Consider the following 24,068-nt stretch of genomic DNA (forward strand, 5'->3'; position numbering starts at 1 on the left):
TTTCTTTAGAAAAGTGTGTTTATTGATAACGTCAGAGTGGTATGAGAGTTGACACAGGAAGTTAATTTCCAATAAGATGACAGAAAACAAATGACCCAAAAAAACACAATTGAAAAACGCAGTGATTTAGAACAAAAACGTTTCTACAACCATTTACAAACAATGAGATAAACCTAGGCATTATTTACAACACAAACAGATTTGGCTATGTACAACCAAAAACTTGTTTTTGAAACGGGGGGAAACTGGGAAGCTCAAAGAAGGAGTGTGTGGCGTTTGGCCAAAATAAAACGGAAAAGAGAGCCTAGAGCTTTAATGGAGATTCTTGACTACTTTTTAAAATCAACCCTGAGAGAAGTGTCGGTTATTAGGCAAAACACTAGCTATTACTAGAAAGTTGTCTCTAATGCACTGTCATGGGAAATATCAAATTTCACTTATTAATTGTATGTTGTTGTTTTTTTTTTTATTTAGTACAAATAATGCATTATTGTTCATCTATCTATGCCAGTTTTTATTATGAAAATGACAGTATACTGTGTCCCTCGCAGATGTTTTCGGTGTCATAACCCTTTCTAATAGAAAAGTTGTGCTTTGCTGCCATCTTGTGCCATCAATAGGCAATTACAAGTAGCTGGGAAACACGTTTTGTGGATACATGGGTCAATTTATGAATATCCTGCCATCTAGTCACCATCGCAACAGCATAGGTAGAAGAACAAATATATTTATATTGCATAATTTATGAAACTGCACAATTTCCTTTAGCACACCTGATCTCTCAAGGCACTCCGGCTGCAAAATAACTGCTGGCACAAATGCAGAATTTTAAACAGTAATTTGGTCTCTGTTAAGGCATCACAGGTTCAGTCGGTTTCTCCTGCAGACGTCCAACTCGTGAGCTGGGAAGATATGGAAGAAACGGTAGAAGGGGGAGTGTCTGCTGTTTATCTATTCACAAAGTAGCGCGGGACAGTGCAACAACCGACTCGTATTATTTGCATAAATTCAGTGCTCGGACAAAAAAAAACAAAAAAAAACGACACGGATGAAACCTTTGAGCATCCTCTTGATTCCCCCCCGTGTGAAACGTTCTAACGTAACCAAACGACGTCTCAACAGCGTCACAAACTACCAAACCACGACTGACTAACATAAAAGCAGCCGACGCCTTCTTTTTTTCTAGAGTCCCCTTTGAAGGTCGTGTACGGGGGTCATTGGAGCATGAGCTGCTTGAGGTTGTCGTGGAGAATCGTGTCCTTGACGTCCCGGAACACCAGCCGGATGTTCTCCGTGTTGATGGCGGTGGTGAAGTGGTGGTAGAGCGGCTTCTGGGTGGCGTCGCGCCGCTTGGCCCGGAAGCACTCCACCATGAAGGCCTGCACGTCGGGCAGGCTGTGCTCGGGCCCGCTGTACTCGGGGAAGTAGTCCTTGAGAGGCACGCTCTTCACCTTCTCCTCCAGCAGGTCCATTTTGTTGAGGAAGAGGATGATGGACACGTTGGCGAACACGCGGTTGTTGACGATGGTCTCAAAGATGTTGAGCGACTCGCACAGCCGGTTGGTCAGACGGTCCTCCATCAGAACCTGCGGGGAAGCATTCAAGTCAGTCGTAACACAAATTAACAGTGCTAAAAATAACCCACGTCAGGAAAGTTACTGTCATGTAACTAATTTGGTTATCTCCCCTCAGATCTGAAAAGAAGCCCCCTCCCTCACCTGGTCGTACTCGGAGGAGGATACGAGGAAGAGGATGGAGGTGACCGAGTCGAAGCACTCGAACCAGCGCCGCCGCTCGGACCGCTGGCCGCCCACGTCCACCATCTTGAAGGGGACGTTCTTCAGCTCAAAGTCGTACTCGTGGATTCCCTTGGTGGGCTTTCGCGCCAGCAGGATGTCCTGCTGACTCGGCAGGTAATTCTGGAACACGCAGAGACACGATTATTTGACTTTTATGGGAAAATGTGTTGATTCTTTTTTTTTTTTTTTTTTTTTTTTTTTTAAATCGGGCAGCAATGATTGTTTTTTTAAGTTTACCTTCTGATTTTTTTTTTTTCACATAAAGCATTTTACTCCCTTAATCGGAAATGTAATTTTTATAATTTTGTAAATCATTTATTAAAAATAACATAAAAGATAAATCAATGCTAAAACATAATTTTGAATTAAAAAAAATCACAAGAAAATGAATTACACAACATAATTTTAAATAAAAAAAACTTGAATGCTAAAAAAAAAAAAAAAAACTCAGCTACCTTTTGTTTATTTTTTGCTGTAATATAATAAAGTGTAATTGCACATCCACTACAGTAGGTTCTTTCATCTGGGGGAAAAAAAAATATATATATTTGTATTTGTTTCCGTTTTGCAGTAATTAGCATTCGAATATAGCCAAGTTTCATCATTATTCACAAATCTGTGCAAAACACTGGGGAAAAGAGCTTGTTGCAACATGGCCCTGGTTGATCTCTTATACGCTGCTGCCACCTGCTGGCCGTTTTTGTAATAACTACCATTGCTTTAAACTGTATTGTCTTGGTGGTGAAGCGTTTATTTTATCGTCTCTCCCAGCGGCGACGATGTCGTCTAGACATGCGAGATATGAGACCATAACCTCAAAAAAATAAAAAAATAAAAATAAAAAATAGGGGAGCTGGATTTCAACATCATGTCAACATAGGAATCTCCCAAAAAACAAAAAAAAAAAACTTACCGGCTCGCCAAGCTTATCCAGATTATCCAAGAAATACTTGACGGACTCGCCCTGCAAGACACACACAGAAGCGCGTTACAGTTAAGTCGCATGCGAATGATGCAGTTGGACGTGTCACACAAACGCACTCGTAAAAAAAAAAAAAAAAAAAAGGAGACACTAACGTGTGCCTCTCGTAGCTTCTGCTGAAGGGGCAATTAATGCAAGCCCCAACACGAAGCCGCACAGACTCACATGCATTCCTTCATCTGCGCGTGTAGAAATTTCCCTTATCGTTTTTCCTGGTGTCTCTCTGGGGCTTTTAGTTATGCCACTTCTCACGAGAACAACCTTTGCATGCATTTTGTGTTAATTTCACTATTTGACAGCAAAAATGCAAACAATCCTAGTGACGCATTTGTCAAACGTTTCAAAAACTAAACTGACGTGAAGAACCTGTATTGTGTGCAGGGCTACAGACTCACTTTTTTTTGTTATTATTGCACAGTAACCCCTAAGATAAAATTTTAGAGGCACAAATAGACAACCTAGGTGAACACGTTGCAAATTGACTTGAGAAGTATATTCACATTTTCACTAAATGGGCTGAAATGTGGAGCAGCAACAAAAATATTCAAGAACATGTTTTTTTTCCCCCTATGTCAGCAAATTACCATCAAATTTTCAGGGAAAAATGGCACCATTTAGGGCGTGTCCGTGACGAGTTGAACAGTTACATGCGCCGGGTGACGTTTCAAAACTGTCGACAAATCAGTCAGACGGGGCGAGAGAGGGAATAAAAAAAAAAGGAGAAGCGAGACGAGAAGTGAGATTTTCCGTGTGCTGTGAAAACAAAACTGGAACATTATTTAATATCTATATAACTCACATTGTAGCACATTGTATTGTATTGTAATATAACATTGAGATCAGGCCCGAAAACATCAACTGAAACTTATTAAATTAATTATTTTATATTTATTTTTTTTAACGGTGATGACATCATTAAAGGGATCAATGAGCCATTTTAAGCAGTAAAAAGTTAATATTTTGTCGAATTAATTTGATAACTACATTATTTTTTTGTATAAAATTAATACTACAACCTTACGATACGTATCACGATACAGTGGTCACAATACAATACGTATCGCGATACATATGTATCCCAATACATTATCTTCAAGGCGATATGTATCCCGATATTTTACATTAATTTACTTGCATTTTATAATAACAGTCATATGTATACCTAAAGGATATGTTTATGTTTATTATGCTGCATGACAAAAAATGTTTTTGTTAGTCGCGCTTCTGGTTTATGCCTGGTCTAAATGTGTGCGCACTGCAGAGCAAGGAGCAGTTTTCACAGACACACTGGGAAAATTTATTAATAGGCATGAGCCGATATGAGCAAAAATATCAAAGTATTAAAATTACAGCTCTAAAATGTGCTTATTTGAAATATTTGGGGAAATAAAAACAGCATTTTTTTTCCATGTAACACATTCTATTCCGTTTTTGAAACAAAATATAGGAAAATTGGTACATTAAGACATGTTCTTCCTCTGCTTTCAAATTTTCTTAGCAAGACATAGTGTCCAATCACTGGTGAGCTATTTTTTGCATTAATTGAAGGCAATTAACTTCAAAGACACTGCTGGGTTTTATTTTTTAGGTGCAATGCAAGCTGCAAAGGCAAACGTTAACTGCCTTTTTAAAGTTAACGAGCAATATCGATTCGGACGCCTGCGTATCAATACATGTATTGTAATGAGGCCCGCAACGATATATTGCAGTATCGATTTTTTTGAGCACACCCCTAATTAATACCCTTAAAACACATTTTTCCACTTGGTGTCAACTGAAGATGACATAACGACTAGGGATGTAACAATAAGGGCAATATCGTGATATTAAAACTGCCACAATATCGTCGTCGTCACGTTCACAATATTTAAAAGGAACACATCTGTTAAAAAAAAAAGTCAGATTGATTTCCATTTCTGCAGTTCTAGCACCCCCTAATGGCTAGTTTATTAGTGCAATTTAATTTTCATTAGGGATGTTTTGGCCTTCTGTTTAAAATCTATGCTAATTGTCGGATGAAGGGGAATCTAATTTTCTTGTGAAGCGATAAATGTGTGCTTGCATTAGCAAATAAGTGCCTCAATATTGTTATTAGAGATTGTAGGTGGTTTATATGCATTGCTGTTATTTACAAAAGCACAATATTGTGCTTTTTTTTTTTTTTTTTACAATATCGCTTCATATCGTGCTAATATCGTCTTGTGATGTTTGGATATCGTTACGTCCCTAGTAACGACCAATCACGGCTCACCTGTTTTCTGGGTTTGGTCAGCAAACTGAGCCATGATTGGTCGCTACCGACTTCCTCAGCACAGGTGATGTCATCTTCAGTCGATAAGTGGAAAATGTAGCTTTTAAAGGTATTAGACATAAAAAAAATAAGTTATCAAATTCATTTTGGACAAAATATTAACTTTGTACTGCTGAAATGGCTCAATGAGTCAAGCATTACCGTTGGCCTGTTTTAAGTAGCAAACTAGTAGGGCCTGATTTAACCACGCCCCTTTTCTGCCCGTCCTTTACATACATTCCATATGCTCAACTAAATTCTGCAGCCTTGAACTTAATACCTTTTGTCGATGGCTGCCTGTTTAGGTAGCAAACTAAAAAAGTAGAACTTTAAATGCGCAAATAACACAAAGCGGGCGAGCCAAGGCCCCCGGTTTGTAAGCATAAAGCAGTTTAACGACAGATCAACATTCCAGTTCCGATCACACTTGTGTCTGTGCGCCGGCGTTAACAAAACACCATTGAGAAGCTTGTGCAACTCAAAAAAAGAAACATAAAAAAAGTGGATTTTCATGTGAAAGCGACATGAGGAAGTGTCAAGACGACGCGAGCCGATCGAAATCTGCCGTCACGTTAATCCGCGAGCATCTGGTCGAAATGTCAGCATCTTACGACAAGGAGGAAGGTTGTAAACAGGAAGTTGATCGCGTCACATGACTGTCCACTCAAACAGTCAGCTGGGAGGAAAAGGAACATTGATGTCTTTTTTTTCCACCTACCAGCTGGAACTCGCGTCGTCGGTCGTAGGCGTGCTGGATGCCGGCGTCGGCCCACAGGGCTCGGATGGCCGGCAGGTACTGCAGGAAGACGGGCGTCTCCAGCTGCCCGCGGACCATCTTGGCCGAACGCGTGTCGAACGCCATCAGCTTGTCGCCGCGCTGCTGGTTGCCCGGGTCCCCCCATGGGATGTGCAGTTTCTCGCGGGCGTCCACCAACACGCGTATGCCTGGCAAGGGTTGATTTTATGCATCAAAATGTTTTGATATTAATTAGAAAAAAATAAAAATACACGGAATAAATACCCCTTATTTTTTATAAGAATTAAAGTACATTACGATCCATTGTGCCATAGAGAATTAAACTTAAGACGGTGGTTATTTTGCCGCGAATGGCTCCGATTGGTCAATCGGAATTCTTGGCCTATCACGAATGGCTATTTTGCCGTGATTACGGACGGGTTGGCCGTGAATAGGTTATTTTAGCGCGATGTGTAGGCTGACGTGTTACGGTTCAACTCGCTCCCGATTCCAGCGGTAATTTTGTCTGCAGATTTCTCGCAAATTGTCCAACTGCATAACTGTTCAATTGAAGCAAACGATGCCATACTAGCTACAAAAAAAATGTAAACAATCAAAAAAATAAATAAATAAAATGGTACAGAATGTTATTTAGGGGACAGCGCTCTATCCACTACACCAAGAGCTGGTATACATTAAACGGCACACAATTTGTACTTGAGTTGCCTGTCACGGCAAAATAATCACTACGTAAACTTTTGGCTTTTCCCTACTAGGGTTCGCCACTACAAATGAGCTCATCTATCTATGCTAGCAACGTTTAGTGACAGGTATAACTATTATGTTGTTCCACTACACTTAAAAAAAGAACACTTAACTAACCTAATTTACATATTTTTTTTGTTTGGTGGCGTACGTGAGATTGTTATCATGCAAAATACTTGTCTCGACTCAACAACGGTTGGGAAACACCGGATTATGTCAATGTACTACTGCCAAGGTCACACGCCTAAATAACCATGTAACTAAGTTTGTAACTAAACTCAATATTAACTTTAGAAACACACTACATTGACTATGCAATGATTTATTCCACTTGAGTCTATTTTATTGTATTGCACGTTGACCTTAGTCATACTTTCAATGAGAAAAGTGGCCACACAGGAGCGCCTTCCGTCCCATTTTGAGATGCTTGTTTATCAATAATTCCCACTAAAGCTATTTTAGTCGCTTTTTAAAAAGTTAGTTTAAAACTAAACGGCGATACAAACGATAATGTATGCTTAAAAACAGGTTTAAACAGGCAGAAGGGGGCTCTCGTGTAGGGTGTGTCGAGAACTGTTTATGTGCCTCTCTGGCAAACTTTTCCCGGCCATTATTAAGCAACAAAAAGCGGGCCTAGCCACACGATCACACGTTAAGAAAAACCGCCATTTTATGCATTTTTTACAACTCGAATTTTACCTTTAATTACGTTGCTATAAATGGTCGCTCGGAAGTCCTCGCGGGCTCTCTGGTCGAAGTCCTGGCCGTGGATGATCCGCATTTGTTTGAGGAACGTCGACTTGCCGCTCTCGCCCGCGCCGAGCAGCAGAATCTTCACCAGGCGCTTCACGTAGGTTTTCTCCCGGGAGAGCCGCCGGTCGATCTCCTTGGAGCGGCGGACCTGCTCCACCTCGCCGCTGTTGAGCAGACACACGGGAAGGCAAACTTTAAGCACGGAGCGCGACGGCAGGAAATCCGCCATGTTCGCGAGAGCCTCATCGATGCTAATTTGGCTGCGCTGTGCGGCGGCGTCAGGAGGCACGGGACCAAGCCCCTTCCCTCCACTCAGGAAGTAGACTTGTTTGGTCGGCCGTCTGCGGTGTGCGGGGATATGGTGCGATTAGCTCGTTAAAAAGCTGACATATCTTATCGTCTGGCTGGTCAGACGTCCGGGAAAAAACGTATTTATATTGACTAGTTTACACATGACACAAACTAGGGGGAGGAGGACGCCATGTTAGCTCAAACGGAGGTCATGGGTGTGTGAATTTTAATTAACACATTTCAATTAATAAGCGACCAAAAAAATAGCATTTTATTTTGATATGAACACTGGAACGGCCATAAAACTAAACTTTAAACTCTTGATAATGAACACCGCCCTCTAGAGGGGACTGGTGGTTATTGTCATTTTTGTGGTAGAAAAAACCGTCGCCTTCTCATTGGTCGACTCTTGTTAGTTTTGAGATATGGTGCGTTCAAGGACTGCGGTACTGACAAAGTTATTAAAAACAAATGCTAACGTTTATTATATAATTAACTAATTAGGGCTTTATTGTAATTAAAAAACGCACCCCTGAGCATATATTGTTAAACATGTAGGAAACAATCAATGTAATTCTGTCGATTTGCCAACAATAGCAAAATCACTCCCCTTTCCGAGCTTGAGGCGAGTACATGAAGGCACCACCGGTATTGATTATCTGAAGTCCCCTCCAGCCAGCATCCCTACGTGACACAGAGCTCGCAGTTGCGAGTGTGTTTGGTAAGTGGACATTATCATCATCATCTGGCATCATGACAATTAGAAACACTCTGCGGGATCACGGCCAGAGGTATCGGCCACGGATGTCGTGTCTTAAAAAGGTAAGACTCATACAAAAACACACAGCCTGCCCTCAGGCTCCATGATAGTATATCCATAGGCATGGAAAACAAAACATGTATTGTTATGGTGGGGCATCATCTATTTTATCTAGACTGTTTACTTGGATTAGTTGCAATGATGCTGTTTGCATTGCTTCAATTTATGAACCAATAAATCAGTAAACATGATTAGAAATGTATATGTTATCAGAATGTCATCTCCTACTTACTGAACTGTTCAGTGTTCACCTCCTCATATTAATAAGGTCGGGCAGTTTAATAAGCATTAAGACAGGATCATTGTCAGTGAAGCGGCCCCCATACAGAACAAAGTTAATCCAGCTACAGGAGCTTGACTCATCTCGCCCGCATCACGCTTGAGGAGGAGGAAGGCGTGGGCACCTTTATTTACACTTTTGTGTTGCTTGAGCTCTAAGTTGGCGGATGTCATCTCAAGACAGTTTTATTTACTGCCATGCAAATGTGCTCTAATATAACACTTTATTCAAAGCATGAAGCAGCATCAAACATACTCAAGAATTTCACGCAAAATGAAATTATGTTAACTGATTCAAGGGTGTAGGATGTCATTTTAAGGAAGTGCTCAATTTTTTTCAGAGGACTTATTACGATGTGAAGGTGCCACGAAAAAAAAAAAACGTCAGTCCCAAGCCGCCCTCGCAATCTGTTGTCAAAGCAACCCGTCTAGCCCCCTCACCCCCCCCCCCCACCGCATGGGTTGTCACGGTAACCTCTTCCTCCCCCCGCAGGTGGAAAAGGTACTGCTGGAGATGCAAGATCCCAAATCGGGAGTGAAGTCTCAGCCGCAGCGACTGGTCATCACCACCATACCGCACGCTATTACTGGTGAGCGCAAACACGCACGCACACTGATGAGTAACGCGCACTTGATGCTGAGTGATTGTGTAATCAGCGGCTGATAGCCGAGACGCTCGAGCGCTGCAGATTTTGTCGCCATGACAACCCCGTGGACTCGTCAAAGTGAGGGGGGGGAAAAAAAGTAGGAGGAAGGAATCGGAATGACAACAGAGAGGGAAGTGAAAGAAAATCAGACATGTCATTTGCATATGTGGTCTCTAGGGGAAGACGTGGTTGCGTGGCTGGCAGACAGATTCCAAATAGACACGAGAGGTGAGTTTTAGGACTTAACATTTTCAAAGTCAACACAACCAGACGAATGAGTGTCGCTTGTGGTCAGAGGCCAGGAGTTTGGGTTCCATGCTGGTGGCGCTGGGCTTCGTGTACCCGCTGCAGGACCACAAACGCTTGCTGCTCAAGCCTGACGCGTCCCTCTATCGCTTCCAGGTAACACAAGAAAATTGGTTGGAAAATTCTTTTTTGATTTAAAGTAACGCAAGTTCATTTTTATAGCACATGTGCTTTAAGTGAGCTTTAGCATAGAATTAGCAAATACATAATATATAGCCACATGTAATTTAAGCTAATAGTATGTTGACACCAGGGTTATTATAGTTTTGGAATTTTCATTATAGTTATTTTTTATTTAGTTTTGAGGGTTTTTTTTTTATTTAGTTAGTTTTAATTAGTTTTCAGGGTGTTTTTTATTAGTTTTAGTTATTTAAAGGGATACTTAACTTATTTAGCCATTTTTGGCAGTCAAAAGTTAATATCTTGTCAATAAATGTTATATTTTAATTATTTTTCATGTACAATTGCTTCTTTTAAAAAAGCATTATTTTTTTTTATTTATTTTTTTTTTTTTTTATATATCACTCACTCACTGACTCACACATGGTCTCATCGTAATGACCAATCATAGCTCAGCTTGTGAATGTCACATGACCAAACCTAGAAATCAGATGAGCTGCGATTGGTCGTTACCTGAGCACGTGATGTCATTTTCAGTCGACAACAAATGGCAAAATTGTTTTTTTAAAAGTATTAATTGTACGTGAAAAATAAAAAAAATATCAAAAATAATTATGGACAAAATATTAACTTTTTATTGCTATAAATGGGCTGCATAAGTGAAGTATCCTTTTAATAAATGCTTAGTTGTGTTAAATGTTTAGTTTTTGTTAGTTTAAGTGTTAGTTTTAGTTTTTTTAAAATGTGTATTACTTGTGCGCAATATTGAAAAAAACACCATGGGAGCGACGTCATCTGAAGGTGCTTTTCTATTGGCTGCTGCTGGATGACTACTTTTCATTCCAGACACCATACTTCTGGCCCGCCCAGCAGTGGCCCGTGGAGGACACGGATTACGGTGAGCGCGTGACAAGTTTCTGCATATGAACCAACCGCACGCTCAAATACGTGTTTCTGTGCCACAGCCATCTACCTGGCCAAGAGGAACATACGCAAGAAGGGAATCCTGGAGCTGCACGAGCAGGTCAGGGAACGAGATCGCGACCCCAACTGCCGCCGCTGAGGGTCGTTGACGCTTGTGTCGTCATCTCAGGAGCAGTACAATCGCCTTCACAAGTGGATGAATCACAAGTGGGACTTCATAGTGATGCAGGCGAAAGAACAGTACAGGTAGGATGTGAACAAAATCGGGGTTTGTTTTTGTCAGAGCCATATTTGGTTTGGGGATACAAAAATGAGTAATGATGTGAAAATCAAATGAAAAGAGTGTTGTGCGTGACCTTAGGGCCGCCAAGGAGAGGAAGAAACCGGACCGCGTGGTGTTTGACTGTCAGGAGAGGGCCTACTGGGTGGTCCACAGACCCCCGGTGAGACAAACGCGCACACACGTACACATATGTCTGCACGCTTTACGTGGACATCATCCACTTGACGGCTGGAAATAAATTGCGTCTTCCTTTCTTCCCGGGGTATCTCATTATCGCTACCCACGATGCCACGTTGCCATCACATCTCCCGTCAGACCCAAAAGGTCACGGCTGATGAATATTTCACATCGCATCGGAGAATTACGTCGCTTGCCTCCGCACTGGACTCGCGTCGATTTACTGTCAAGTTCACGTATTAAGTCTATTATTAATTGCCAGTGATGTTTTTTTAAATGAGTAGTCAAATTCTACCAAACTGATAAGACAAACTCTTCATGATGCTTATGTGTAATGATAAACCAGATGTATTTTTAATTTTTTTTTTTAATCATTTACATTCCAACTTTAGTTGCTGATATTAATTAATTAATATATTTTAATTTAATTTAATATTTAATTAGTATAATTAAAAAAAAAAATCATTATTTATTTTGTATTAATGTAGGTTTTTCAAATGAATGGCTGTTTATTATCATTTTTTTTAACTGTTTTTAATTAAAGGGATACTTCACTTATTTAGCCCATTATAGCAATAAAAAAAATAATATTTTGTCTATAATTAATTTGACATTTTTCATTATTTTTTAACAGACAATTAGTACCTTTAAAAACACATTTTGCAACTTGCTGTCGACTGAAGATGACATCACGAGGGCTCAGGTAACCAATCACAGCTCACCTGTTTTCTAGGTTTGGTCATGTGACATTCACAAGCTGAGCTGTGATTGGTTACCTGGGCCCTTGTGATGTCATTTTCAGTCGACAGCAAGTTGCAAAATGTGTTTTTAAAGGTACTAATAAACAAAGGTGTGTTTCATTAGCTCAATCATGATACATTTTAATGCAACCTCTAAAGCTGAACGTCCACATCGGGATTCTTCCTATTGTTTTTTGGGTGACATATCAAGTCCAAATCATAGAAAGTGTTCATATTTTTACGACTTATGTTGATATGTGTGTGCGAGTGCAGCCTGGCACCGTGAGCGCCATGGACTACGGACTCGATCGGCGAATCGATCCAAACGCAGAGGAGGTAACAGGTGAGCGGACGGAAATTTCCATCAGTCAGCTATTATTCCGTGATACTTCTTAATATGCTTTTTTTCTTACTAAGCATGTTTTCGTCTTTCCCTTGTCTTCTATCTCCTGCAGGCCTTTCTTGCTGCTCTCTTTCTTCTCAAGTGGTCATATTTCATACGTTTCTTAGTTGGTAATCTCTATCGTCACGTTGGGTTGTTTTTTCTTTTCACAGGTGAAAACGCCCGACTACTATGAGAGAATTGTAAGACTCTCACATTTGCTTTTGTCTTATGAGGTGATTTCTTTTGTCTTATATTTTTTGTATACGTTATATCCTCTACTTTGTAGATGATCTTCACCCAGCAGTCCATCATGAGGCCCAGAGTCAAGTCGTCCGTGTCCATCGGCGCGTACGTTTATTGTCCATAATTGTCTTTGGTGAATTATTTCAAATTGTTCTGTTTGTTTCTATTCTACCACATTTGGTTTATCATGAACAACTTGCAAGGATGGCATGACAATTTTTTTCTTATTTTTCTTGTCCAGGTTGGTGAAATATTGCGCCACCTACAACAGTCACGACCCGTTCCTGTCCAAATGTCTTCCCAGCAACCCCTGGCACACCGACGACGTCACGTACTGGACCTTGAACATGCCTAAGTAAGTACACAATCGCATTACGTGACGCACGACTCCATTACTTTGACTTCTTTGCGGCAGTGTGGAAACGCCGACCAAAATGCGCGTGGAGCGCTGGACGTTCAGCTTCGGCGAGCTGCTCTTGGACCCGCGAGGGCGCGACGACTTCAGGCGCTTTCTGAAGAAAGAGTTCAGCGGTATGATGATGATGACGACGGCGGCGGAGGATTACGGGGGACGTTTTGAAACACAAAATGGTGGCTGTTTTGCAGGTGAAAACTTGGCATTCTGGGAAGGCTGCGAGGATTTAAAGTGGGGCACGGCGGCGACAATGCGGGAGAAAGCCGAGCAGATCTATAAGTAAATGAATTACTCATTCAGGAGTTTTTTTTCCTTTTTTTTTTATTTTTATTTTATTTATTTTTTTATTATTATTATTTTTTATTTTTTATTCTATGGATTATTTCTAGTAGAGGGTTGGGGGGTACAACAAAATATGCAAAATGTATGTAACTAATTAACTCATTTTCTCCCAAAAACGTATAAACACGTTCTATTTTAAATATTAACAGTATCCCAAAGACGTATTTATATTTTTTTGTTTTTGTTTTTATGCTAGAGCAGGGGTGTCCAAACTTTTTCATTTGAGGGCCACATACAGAAAATCAGAAGGATGCAAGGGCCACATAATGTTATGAAGAGAAATTGTGTTTAGTCCTAAAAATTGGACAACTAATTTATTTGTTCTTTTGCATATTTAGAAAAATGCTACACTATATAAACCAATTTATTTGTAATATGGTAGTAGGGTTATTATAGTTTTGGAATTTTTCATTTTAGTTAGTTTTTAGGGTGGTTCTGTTAGTTTTTATTAGTTTAGTTCTTTAAAAAATGCTTAGTTTTAGTTTAGTTTGTTAGTTTCAGTATTAGTATTAGTTTTTAAAAAAAAAGTGTATTACTTGTGCGCAATATTTAAAAAACACCATGTGAGCAACGTCATCTGAAGGTGCTTTTCTCTTGGCTTCTGCTAGATGACGTCACTTCTGTGTGACATACTTTCAGACGTCATTATTATGGTTAATATCAAAATAAATCTACTAAAAATTTAAACATTTAAAATCATCCCCAAAGGCTCATGCATTCAATTAATTACCAAAGACTAAAACGGAGGACAAGTTTGCTATAATTATAGTTAGTTTTGTAAACATAAAATGTATAGTAGTTTCAGTTAGTTTTAGTTTTTTAAAAAACAGTTTTGTTTTTATTTAATTTCGGTAACTATTGTTCTTTGAATTTTAGTTTTAGTTTTTTCGTTAGTTTTAGTTAACTAAAATAACCTTTAATGGCACCTCCCTTCTTACTTTGACCATCTCCAAACATCTGAACTGAGTCAAATGCCATTTTTAGCATATGTCGCGGGCTACTGAAAAATGGACGACAGGCCGCAAATGGCCCCCGGGCCGTAGTTTGGACACCACTGTGCTAGCGCATACAGAAGATTTCTGAACTGAAGAGAACGGTTGAAGCAATGGTAGTTATTACAAAAACGGCCAGCAGGTGGCAGCAGAGTATAAGAAATCAACCAGGGCCATGTTGCAACGAGCTGTTTTCCCCACAGTTTTGAACAAGTTTGTGAATAATGATAAAACTTAGCTATTTTCAAATGATAATTGCTGCAAAACGGAAACAGATCGAAATCCTTTTTTTTTTTTTCCTGATGAAAGAAGAGACTCTAATTTTTCTTTTGGTCGGTGTCATGTTTTTATATCAATAGAACACAATATTCTGTGGGCCTTGTAAAATCAGTGAAAATCCAGTAAAACAGCCGGAAGCGGGAGCGAACGGGAAAATGGCTGCGAGTGAATGAGTTAATTCAATAATTACTGGAAAATATGTACGTATGCTGTTCTTACCGCAGGACCTTCCTGGCCCGCGGCGCCCCGAGGTGGATCAACATCGACGGGAAGACGATGGAGATCACGGTGAACGGCCTGAAGCATCCGCACAGATACGTGCTGGACGCCGCCCAGACGCACATCTACATGCTCATGAAGAAAGTCAGTAAGCGCGCACCCAACTTTGCCGGCGTTCTCCTTTCAAAGAATTCACCGCTGCGTGCGGAATCGCAGGACTCGTACGGCCGCTACATGAAATCTCAGGTGTTCAAGGACACGTTGAAGAAGGCCATCTGTCCCGAGGAGCACAAGTTCACGTAGGTGGTTGGCGCCTTCTTTAGTCTATTTTTTTAATTTATTTATTTTTTAACGTTGCCTGCGTTCTCCCAGGGACGCCCAATTGGAGCAGAACGCCAAGAACCGGCGGCCCAGCCTCAGTCCCATCATCCTCCGGCAGCAGGAGTTGGAGGAGCGCGCCAAGATGGCCGCCAACGCGCCCGTCGACATCACGCAGGTCATGAGCAAACTCAGCAAGCCAAAATGATGATGCTGTGAATCTGTAAGCTTGTTCAGCGTCAGGTCATATTCATCATTTTAGGCAGTTCTTTTTTTCAATATTTCATCCATAGTTTTCAGTTTTCTTAAACAAAAAGCAAATACAAAAATGTAAAGAACGAACATCAATTAATTAAAAAAATAAAGACAATAATAACATGCATGACTTTTGTTAGTGTACTGTATTCACTACAATTATGATTGTAATCATTATTATTGTTAGATTGTGTAAAAAAAATAAAAAAATAAATATGAATCACCTTTAAATTCACACAGATTTAAATTGGTAAAACCTTTAATCGTGTCATCATTATGATTGTACTGTAAATTTGGTTATTATAATGTTTACTTAAAAAAAATATTTCTCATCAAATAATTGATCAATTGATGAATTATAAATAATATAAATGATAAAATATTTACAAAATGCAAAATGCTTATTTAATATTTTATTGAATTAAAAAAATAAATAAATAAAATAAACAATTCAATAAATTTGATCTTAGCCCCAATATGTGTTGCTTTAGTGACTGTTAAATAGAACAATAAAAGCATTGTGTGAAGAAAATGAGCATAAAATATACATATACAACAATGTCCATGCGTCATATTTCTGTTTGTTGCCTCTGTTTATTGTTTGCCACCCACCCCCCATCCATGAATTCCACACACAATTTGTAAAGTCTGCCACATGCATGTCATGGCGACTAATAAAACATCCAGCAGCACCTTATCTGTCTGTCCCGTCCGTCATTCCCCCGCCATCGATGTCCATCCGGCCAATGACGACCATCCTCATTAAGTTGTACTGTCAACTGAGGAGCCTAATGATGAAAAAACGTAAGCAAAAATCATATGTTTTATTATTTATCCATTTATTTTATGTTTATTTTGTTTCAAATATTTGTGATGCACCTGTAATGTTCCATATTCTGCTGGTATTTGTCTAGAGCTGGATAATATGGTCCCAGACAAATTTTCAATTATGTAATCTGCTTCAAAAAATATAATAAAAATGCTCAGCCCTAATTCCTACCGTTTTTAAATCGCAACATCGAAATCTCTTTATGTGTTTCGCTCGCACAGCTATGCCGCTTCACCACCCCGGTGCCCCACCTAGCCGTATACTCCGGCCTCATGGACTCGCCCACCGCCAACGCCTCGTCCTCCCTCGCCGTCCCGTGCCCGTCCCCCGTCAGCGTAGCGCCGGACAGCACCTCCGCTTCCGATCGGCGGGCGGAACCCGGGGGAGAGGCGGAGCGGGACGGCGGCGAGGCGGCGCGGGCCCCCGGCCCGACGTGCAAGTCGCGGGTGGCGCTCTCGCTGCGGCGGCTGCTGAGGCGGCGCTGCGGCGTGGGCGGCGCTCCCTCCGCCGTCTTCGCCAGCCTGTCGCCAAGGTGCCACGCGGCCGCCGGGGCCGGCGGACGCATTCGGCCGATTAGTCCGGACGCCTCCAGCCAGGCTCCGTCCAGGAGGATTGGCAAGTGAGTGGAAATCATTTATAGAGATGATCATCAAATTATTTGTTATCATATGCTAGATTTGGACTTTTGATGAGAAAGTAGCATTAATCCGCACCAGCCTAAAATGGTATTTTTTAAAAGGGAGAATGGCAATTAAATTGAATGCAAAGAATGAAACCATTTTTGCCACTTTTTTTGGCATCAATTCAATGCACATTATGCTAGTCTTCTGATGTTCATGCATTAACCACTTGGGGGCAGTATAATGTAGACACTAGCTAATTTTAGGGGAGAGGTTGCCCTGCAAATCGCAAAAATCAGTGCATAATTGATGCCAATTATGTGCTTTAAAAAATCCCCCAAAAATGTTGAAAAAACACAAACTGCCTATTGAATATTCTACATTTTTTTATTTATTCAAAATAAAAAACAATTACATTTTAATTTAATTTAAAATATTTTTTAATTAATTTATTTTTTGTGCCACCAAACAACAAAAAACAAAAGAAATCTGGGGGAAAACCCAAAAAACGCAAATACCAGGCAAAATGCAAAATATTTTATTATTTTTTTTAAAAACCCCAAAAAACCACAAACTGCCTATCCAGTTTTTTAAATTTATTAATTTTAAAAAACAATTACATTTTAAGTTAATTTAAATTTAATTTATTATTTTTTTAATTAATGAATTTATTTTTTGTGCCACAAAAAAAATAAAATAAAATTCTGGGGGGGAAAACAAAACAAAACACGCAAAGACCAGCCAAAAAAAAACAGAATAAAAAAAAAACAACAACAACACAAACTGCCTATTGACTTTATTACATTTGTTTTATTTATTGATTTAAAATAAAAAATATACATTTCATTTCATTTAAATTTCATTTAAAATATTATTTATTTATTTTTGAAAAAAAAATTCTGGGGAAAAAAAAATAAAACAAGACACGCAAATATGATTCTTTGCAGAGGATAAAGAAGATATACTTTTGAGCATTATGTGTCTACTTGTTTTGCTCCCCTGTTTGTGTTTAAGTATCTGTTGTGTAAAGGGTTACAACACCACAACACCGATGCTATTCGTTACCTCCTCTATGACGTTTTTCAGTTTGTTACCATTAAACAAACATATCTAAAGCATAACTGCCATATGTGCTTAGTTTAAATGTGTTGTGTTTAGTTTGACAGTAAACTTCAACTGGGAGTATTGTTGTGTTTATTCTCTTATTACTGGTGAGAGGACTGATCAATTAATCCTCTTCCGTGTGGCAGCTTTTTCCAGATCAAGGTGGACATCCCCCCGGAGTGTCGGATCTACCCCATCGAGTCCGAGGATGAAGACGAGGAAAACCGGGCCACCTCCCAGGGTGCTTTGGGAGCCAAGGAGATCATCTGCCCCTGGGAGAGCCTCACCCCTCACAACGGGGCTGGCTAAAAAAAAGAAAAGAAAAGTGAAAAAAGGTACCGAAAGGGTTTTTCCTTTTTCTTTCAGCCTTCTTTGTAACATTCCAGCTGAAATGGGACCCTCTAATATCTGCTGTTTGAACGTCTGAAAAGCTTTTCAAAGTGAATTGTAGCGTTCACATTCAAACCTCATTCCGAGTAGCCCCACTGCAGCCTTACTGATTAGTAGTCGCCTTATTTAGTTTTTGCCTTACGCCGACTAATAATGTCAATGAAAAAGCAAACATACTGTCTTGGACGGAAAACTCCAATTATAAATTGCCAAAGACGACATTCGGACTGAGCCCTTTGGTGTTAACTTAGTTTTCTAATTGTTGCAGTCCAGTGAAAAACATGCACATTTTGTGAGTTTATTTTCTTCTTATAACTAAAATGTTTAAATGAAATGGAAATTAAAACTTTTTTTTTTTTTAATATGAATTATGAAAAGATTAATACAGTGTTCCCCTGCTATATTACAGATTTTTAAGCAATCTTTTCATGGGATTTTATAGTATACTTACTTACTGTAATGCCCTCATATGTGGGAAAGGAGAGCCGGTGACTTCTCATCTGTTTCTATCGCACCAGAAGAACAGTACAACACAGAAAGCACACGCACACAGACTGCTGTCATCCACAGCTCTCCACAGACCACATCACACCAACAGGCTCCGCCTCTTAAAGGAACACACCGATCTAACAGTCACCAAAATGCAGTATTTTGTACATTTTATCATGTTTAAAAAGTGTGTTTTAGCAAGTGTTTTATTCAGTTTAAATATGGTTATGTATAAAGTATGTGAGAAGGGTAAAATTAAATTTAAGATTTTTTTTTTTTTAATTTGAATCCATATTGAGGGTTGTACCGCAGGGTTTACTGTACACGTTTTTCACTGGACATAAACAAAACTGTACATTGAGATGGGTTCTTGTGGCAAAGTCATTTTAGCAACCTAGTTTTGTATGTGACGCCGTTTTTTTGTACTATAGCGATGTTTTGGTGCTCGGCGTGAGCGACGCTTGTTTGAACATGTTTACAGATTCAAGAATGGAAATTTTTTGTTGAAATGGTGTGGCGTTGGACGGGTACATTCCACTACTTGTGTCAAGTGCCTCATTGATGAGTACGTGAATAAATAACGTGTCTTAAAATCAGGGTTATTAAGGACCCATGTGTTTTATTCACGTCACGAGTATTTTTTATGTGTGATGTAAATATTCAGAGGATGAATGGTTAAATTAGTGGTATATGAAAATGGAATTCCAGGTCCAGAACGTATAAACAATGCCACAGGTGCAGATTAGCTTTAGTCCTATGTGCTAGCTAGCTAGCTCCCTAAAAGGTAAACAAGCACCATGGGGGCTAGCTAGCTAGCTAGGTGTAGTTTAGCTTTAGCCCTATGTGCTAGCTAGCTAGCTAGCTCCCTAAAAGGTAAACAAGCACCATGCAGGTTAGCTAGCTAGCTAGGTGCAGTTTAGCTTTAGCCCTATGTGCTAGCTAGCTAGCTCCCTAAAAGGTAAACAAGCACCATGGGAGCTAGCTAGCTACCTAGGTGTAGTTTAGATTTAGCCCTATGTGCTAGCTAGCTAGCTCCCTAAAAGGTAAACAAGCACCATGGGAGCTAGAGCTAGCTAGCTAGGTGCAATGTAGCTTTAGCCCTATGTTTTATCTATGCTTTAGCCCAGCTAAACTGTGGCAGGTTTTTTACTTTCTGGACCTGGATTTGACATCTGGAATTAAATAAATAATAAATACAAATGCATAACGGTAATGTTTTCCAAGCTTCCCGGTTGTGACCGTCCCACCTCTCAGACCGGGTTGATCGTGTCCCCCCTCTGGCAACAAAATCACTGATGCTGGAGTTCTTGCTTGACACACCCAAACAGCATCAGGATGTTGTTGTCAGAAGTTCGCAACGGGGCCATGGAAGTAAAAGATTCTGCAATGAAAGCAAGAATTCACAGTGAGAGCTTGTCCCCGCAGTATTTCTGTTTCTTCATGATACGGCTTGTTCTCGTTGCGGTTCACATTCTATTTTCACATGATGGATGGGTCCCGTCTCGGTTGCTCAGAATCTGATATAGCTCCACAGCGTCTTGCGTCCAAATGTCACACGGATGAGTGAGACACATTTGGTTTCAGTCTGACTGGCTGCATGGAAGACTAATTATTACCCGCCTGCACTATAGATTCTATACTGTGCCATGAAAAACAATTTGCTCCTCTCCTGACTTGTGTTTTTGGTTATTTAACCAATCCACTTTATTTCTATAGCACATTTTATAAACAAGCGTTTCCAAAGTGCTGCACATTGAGATCCGCATACATACTATCATACACATGAAATCTTATAAAACCAAATGTAAAAATAAAAGCCAGTAAATAAAATGCTAAAATAAATACGATAAAAAAAGATATAAAAAATAATTTCAAAACAAATTAAAAAAATTAAAAAACACGAATTTTTCACATGTTTCAGATCATCAAGACATTTCTCACAAGACAAACTACATTTAAAAATTACCTTGTAAAAAGGAAAATAAATTTGGGTCATGGCCAGATATAGTTTATAACAAAAAGTAATGTTTTTATAAATAGTAAAGTTTATTTATGTAGCCCTTGATCACAAAATGGTTATATATTATTTTATTATTCACATCCACTGACTGAAATACCCCGAACCAGGCAAGGAAAAAAGAATAAATAAATTGGAAAAAAGACAGTCGTCGGATTGGCTGATTTCAAAAGTTTGCCCACCTCTGCAGTAAACGCACATGAACCTCCACAGTTTCTCCGCAGCATCACTAACCAAGCGTTCATACCTGTGCTTGTTCCCACGACATGCTGATGACTCCCAACACAAAGTCTCCAAATGACCTGTGCCGTGAATTACTCCTTATTGAGCAAGTGTCTCGTCTTTAATCCATCTGAATACTGCGCAACCACAAACTCATTCACATCGCTTCATAACACGCCCATCCCCCTTTTTCCCGCCTCTCGTCCATCACACAGGAAGCCCGGTCTTCCTGAAAACAAGCGCGTTAGTAAGGAAAGGCACAAGGCCGTGGGGGGGTTGCAGAGGATGTTTTTGTCGTCGCTGCGCTCCTCGGCCTGTCGCAGGTCTCACCGTGGGCTCATCCTGAGGAAACGGCGCTCGCGTCACCGTGTGACCGAGCCAGAGGGCCTCACGTGCTGCCTGTGTGACGCCATAACGTCCGCTATATATTATTATAGTCACACCTACATAAATTTTGATCTTCCTATCGTGCACGTTTCGGAAAACTCACATAAGAATGAGTGAACATGCAAACTGAGATTAGAATCGTGACCCTTTGACCTTGTGGAAGATGTGCTAACCAGTCGGGATTTGAACCCTGAACCTCAGACCATTTGGCAGATATGCTCATGGTTCGAACCCTGAGACCTCAGACAGGCAGATGTGCTAACCAGTAGGGACTCGAACCCTGAATCTCAGGCCATGTGACAGATGTGCTAACCACTAGGGATTCGAACCCTGAACCTCACTCCAGTTGACAGATGTGCTAACCAGTAGGTCACAGTGCTATCCACTAAAGGTTAAGTACTTCATCTTGTGTTACTTATATATGTATACTGCTTAATATGAATTTTTTGTAATATTAGTCACTCTTCGCTGAGGATAAAGAATATATGTCTCTGGGTATTACTGTCTTTGTGTCGCTGCAGCATTTGTGTTCAAAGAGTACACTGGTGTATAAACTGCTATTTGTTAGCTCAACTATGGTGATTCCAATTATGAGTTAGCATTAAGCTAGCAGACTTAAGCCAAAGATATTTGTTTTGAACACAACATATTTCTCTCATTTTTCACATTGAGTTTCACATTAACTCATTCATTGCCGTCCACGAATTATTATTACTTTTATTTTTATTTAATGTACTAGACGTAGGAGAACTTCATGGAAGTGTCCCGCAAGTATTGAGCTGAAAACAAATAATTGTAATGAGATGTAGTTGCCAGCAGATGGCCATAGTAGCTTTGATCAGAATAGAGCCAGCATGTAGGCGGAGTAGAGGAAGCCCACACTGGACAAGGAAGTAGGTGGAGCATGTAGAGTTTGACAAAAAAAAGAAAAAAAGCGACGTTTTCCATAAGAATACACCTTTTGTTCTAAGAAAAATTAAAAATTTACAGTTTGTGGACCCTAGTTTGAGAACCAGTTTTAGTTTGGGGGGGAAAAAAAAAAAAAAAAGTCCTCCACGTGTAAATGAGTGGCTTTGGATGCAGTACCAAATGGCCCCAGAAGATGGCGCACTCGCGGGAAGGGTGACGTTTCAGGTCAATATATCTGGGTTTCGGCTCGTTTCTTTCAGTAATGTGATAAAACAATAAGCGTACCGTTATAAGACGCGCACCATTAAAGACGCCAAGGAAATATAGTTCAACAAAAAAGAAGAATCGTCCGTGTGGGTGTTCAATCAAAGTTGTTGTGAAAGTTTAGAGCAAAACGGAGAAGCAACTGAGATACGATGCAATATTCCCCTCCTGTGGATGACTTGAGTAACTACATTCAGGGTGGGGAGAGGATTGACTTGTTCGTGAGCTGTTAATATATCCATCCATCCATTTTCTTAAGCGCTTCTTCCTCACAAGGGTCGCAGGGGTGCTGGAGCCTATCCCAGCTGGCTTCGGGCAGTAGACGGGGTACAATCTGCATACTACTAAAAAAAACAAAAAAACAAAAAACGCCTTACTGTACATGATCGTTTAAAAAAATGACTAAATAAAAAACGACTTTTACATGTTTTTTTTTTTTTAACAAAACAATTTACTGTACATGATCGTTTAACAAAAAAAAAAAAAAAAGCTATACTATACATGGTCGTTAAAAAAACAAAACAAAACCTCTCTGTCTGCGTTTTTGTTTTTGTTGGGTTTTTTGTTGTTTTTTTTTTCTATTATTTCATTTCATTTCTATTATTTCATGAACATTTTTTTTTTAGTTTTGATTAGTTTGAGTAAGATTTTAGAAAAGGATAGTTTACACTTTTTTGAAAGTGCAAAATTTTATTTTACAAAATATTTTTTAATTAGCAAAGGTGAAAATGAAGGACGTATTCATTTTAATTCTATTTAGTTTTATAAATGAAAACTGTAGTTATCTTTTTTTTTTTTTTTTTTTAAGCACTCTTGTTTTTATTTTACTTCGTTAACAAAATTCAATTTTGATTAGTTTGAGTATGTTTTCAGAACAGGTGTGTTCATTTTTTAAAATACATTTTCCTTAGAATTATAGTTTTTTAAATGAAAAAAATGTAGCTTCAATTACCATAGTTTTGTTTTTAAAAGCACTCATCTTTTTATCTATTTTTTTTCAATGTTGTTTTATTTTGTTAATTTTCGTTAACTATCATAACCTTAGTCGGTGCTGTACGTGTCGCCAATTGTAATTCTTGCTTGATTGTCCTCTCCAGTCGCATTCGTGGCCATTAGAGAACAGTTTGGAAAACGTCTCAGACGTCGAAAAACTGACTTGCACCTTTTTGAACGTGACCGACTTCCCACCTCCGCCATGACTTCCATCTTGTTGGTTCGCCAGCCCGTTAGCGTTAATTACGTCTGAAGTGGTCAGCTGCGGGTGACAGCGGCCAGAAGGACGCTGGTGGTTTGTGACACCCGGCGTGGTGGGGGTGAAACCTATTCGTCGTCGTTTCTTCCCGTACATCAAACCGCGGCGGCTGCCACCTCAAACACAACAATCTCCATCATCATGGCCATCACCGACGTCCTCGCCGTCTCGGACATTACCTCTGCTATTAACGCGTGTAAAGGTACCAACTTTTCACTTTCTTTT

The 24,068-nt window shown here is 39.7% G+C and overlaps 4 protein-coding genes across 12 annotated transcripts in view; 3 read left to right on the top strand and 1 right to left on the bottom strand.

Moving 5' to 3' along the window:
- LOC144004850 (guanine nucleotide-binding protein subunit alpha-13-like) lies at positions 1 to 7,785 on the bottom strand. Its single transcript, XM_077502481.1, has 5 exons — positions 7,272 to 7,785; positions 5,790 to 6,016; positions 2,713 to 2,763; positions 1,719 to 1,919; positions 1 to 1,586 (listed from the first exon to the last, which is right to left on the bottom strand). Exons 1-5 carry the CDS (start codon positions 7,552 to 7,554, stop codon positions 1,215 to 1,217), a joined length of 1,134 nt encoding a protein of 377 aa, XP_077358607.1. The 5' UTR covers positions 7,555 to 7,785; the 3' UTR covers positions 1 to 1,214.
- On the top strand, positions 6,763 to 19,389 carry LOC144004848 (regulator of G-protein signaling 9-like). 5 transcript variants are annotated; one of them, XM_077502470.1, is made up of 19 exons: positions 6,763 to 8,438; positions 9,209 to 9,305; positions 9,540 to 9,590; positions 9,658 to 9,764; positions 10,635 to 10,686; positions 10,754 to 10,812; positions 10,882 to 10,958; positions 11,074 to 11,155; positions 12,186 to 12,248; positions 12,468 to 12,497; positions 12,584 to 12,645; positions 12,782 to 12,895; positions 12,956 to 13,071; positions 13,147 to 13,234; positions 14,793 to 14,931; positions 15,004 to 15,086; positions 15,160 to 15,283; positions 16,411 to 16,808; positions 18,060 to 19,389. In XM_077502470.1, the coding sequence occupies exons 1-19, from the start codon at positions 8,370 to 8,372 to the stop codon at positions 18,220 to 18,222; spliced, it is 1,974 nt and encodes a 657-aa protein (XP_077358596.1). In that variant the 5' UTR covers positions 6,763 to 8,369; the 3' UTR covers positions 18,223 to 19,389. The 5 variants fall into 5 exon arrangements, with proteins under 5 accessions (XP_077358596.1, XP_077358598.1, XP_077358597.1 ...); XM_077502471.1 differs by lacking the exon at positions 6,763 to 8,438 and having other exon boundaries at positions 9,211 to 9,305; positions 9,660 to 9,764; XM_077502472.1 differs by lacking the exons at positions 16,411 to 16,808; positions 18,060 to 19,389 and having other exon boundaries at positions 6,804 to 8,438; positions 15,160 to 15,485.
- Positions 18,100 to 24,068, top strand: part of LOC144004852 (parvalbumin alpha-like) — a 15,288-nt gene continuing 9,319 nt past the window's right edge. Inside the window, exon 1 of the mRNA XM_077502483.1 lies at positions 18,100 to 18,248. The gene's annotated coding sequence lies outside the window, so the exon portion shown is untranslated. The remainder of the gene's footprint in view (positions 18,249 to 24,068) is intronic.
- LOC144005184 (parvalbumin, thymic-like) overlaps positions 23,394 to 24,068 on the top strand; it is a 4,170-nt gene continuing 3,495 nt past the window's right edge. For all 5 annotated transcript variants that reach the window (XM_077503189.1, XM_077503190.1, XM_077503191.1 and 2 more), the window contains exon 1: positions 23,394 to 24,045. In XM_077503189.1, coding sequence (XP_077359315.1) covers positions 23,985 to 24,045 — 61 coding nt within the window. In that variant the 5' untranslated portion in view covers positions 23,394 to 23,984. The remainder of the gene's footprint in view (positions 24,046 to 24,068) is intronic.

Source organism: Festucalex cinctus, chromosome 17 (genome assembly GCF_051991245.1).
Source record: "Festucalex cinctus isolate MCC-2025b chromosome 17, RoL_Fcin_1.0, whole genome shotgun sequence".
NCBI lineage: Eukaryota > Metazoa > Chordata > Actinopteri > Syngnathiformes > Syngnathidae > Festucalex > Festucalex cinctus.

Excerpts from the sequence above, each read along its gene's own strand:
- LOC144004850 (XM_077502481.1), bottom strand. The coding sequence starts at position 7,554 with ATGGCGGATTTCCTGCCGTCGCGCTCCGTGCTTAAAGTTTGCCTTCCC. Across the intron at positions 6,017-7,271 it reads TTATAGCAACGTAATTAAAG|GCATACGCGTGTTGGTGGAC; the intron begins GTAAAATTCGAG and ends AACCCTTGCCAG. Across the intron at positions 1,587-1,718 it reads CCTCCTCCGAGTACGACCAG|GTTCTGATGGAGGACCGTCT; the intron begins GTGAGGGAGGGG and ends GCTTCCCCGCAG.
- LOC144004848 (XM_077502470.1), top strand. The coding sequence starts at position 8,370 with ATGACAATTAGAAACACTCTGCGGGATCACGGCCAGAGGTATCGGCCA. Across the intron at positions 8,439-9,208 it reads GGATGTCGTGTCTTAAAAAG|GTGGAAAAGGTACTGCTGGA; the intron begins GTAAGACTCATA and ends CTCCCCCCGCAG. Across the intron at positions 10,687-10,753 it reads CGTGGAGGACACGGATTACG|CCATCTACCTGGCCAAGAGG; the intron begins GTGAGCGCGTGA and ends TCTGTGCCACAG.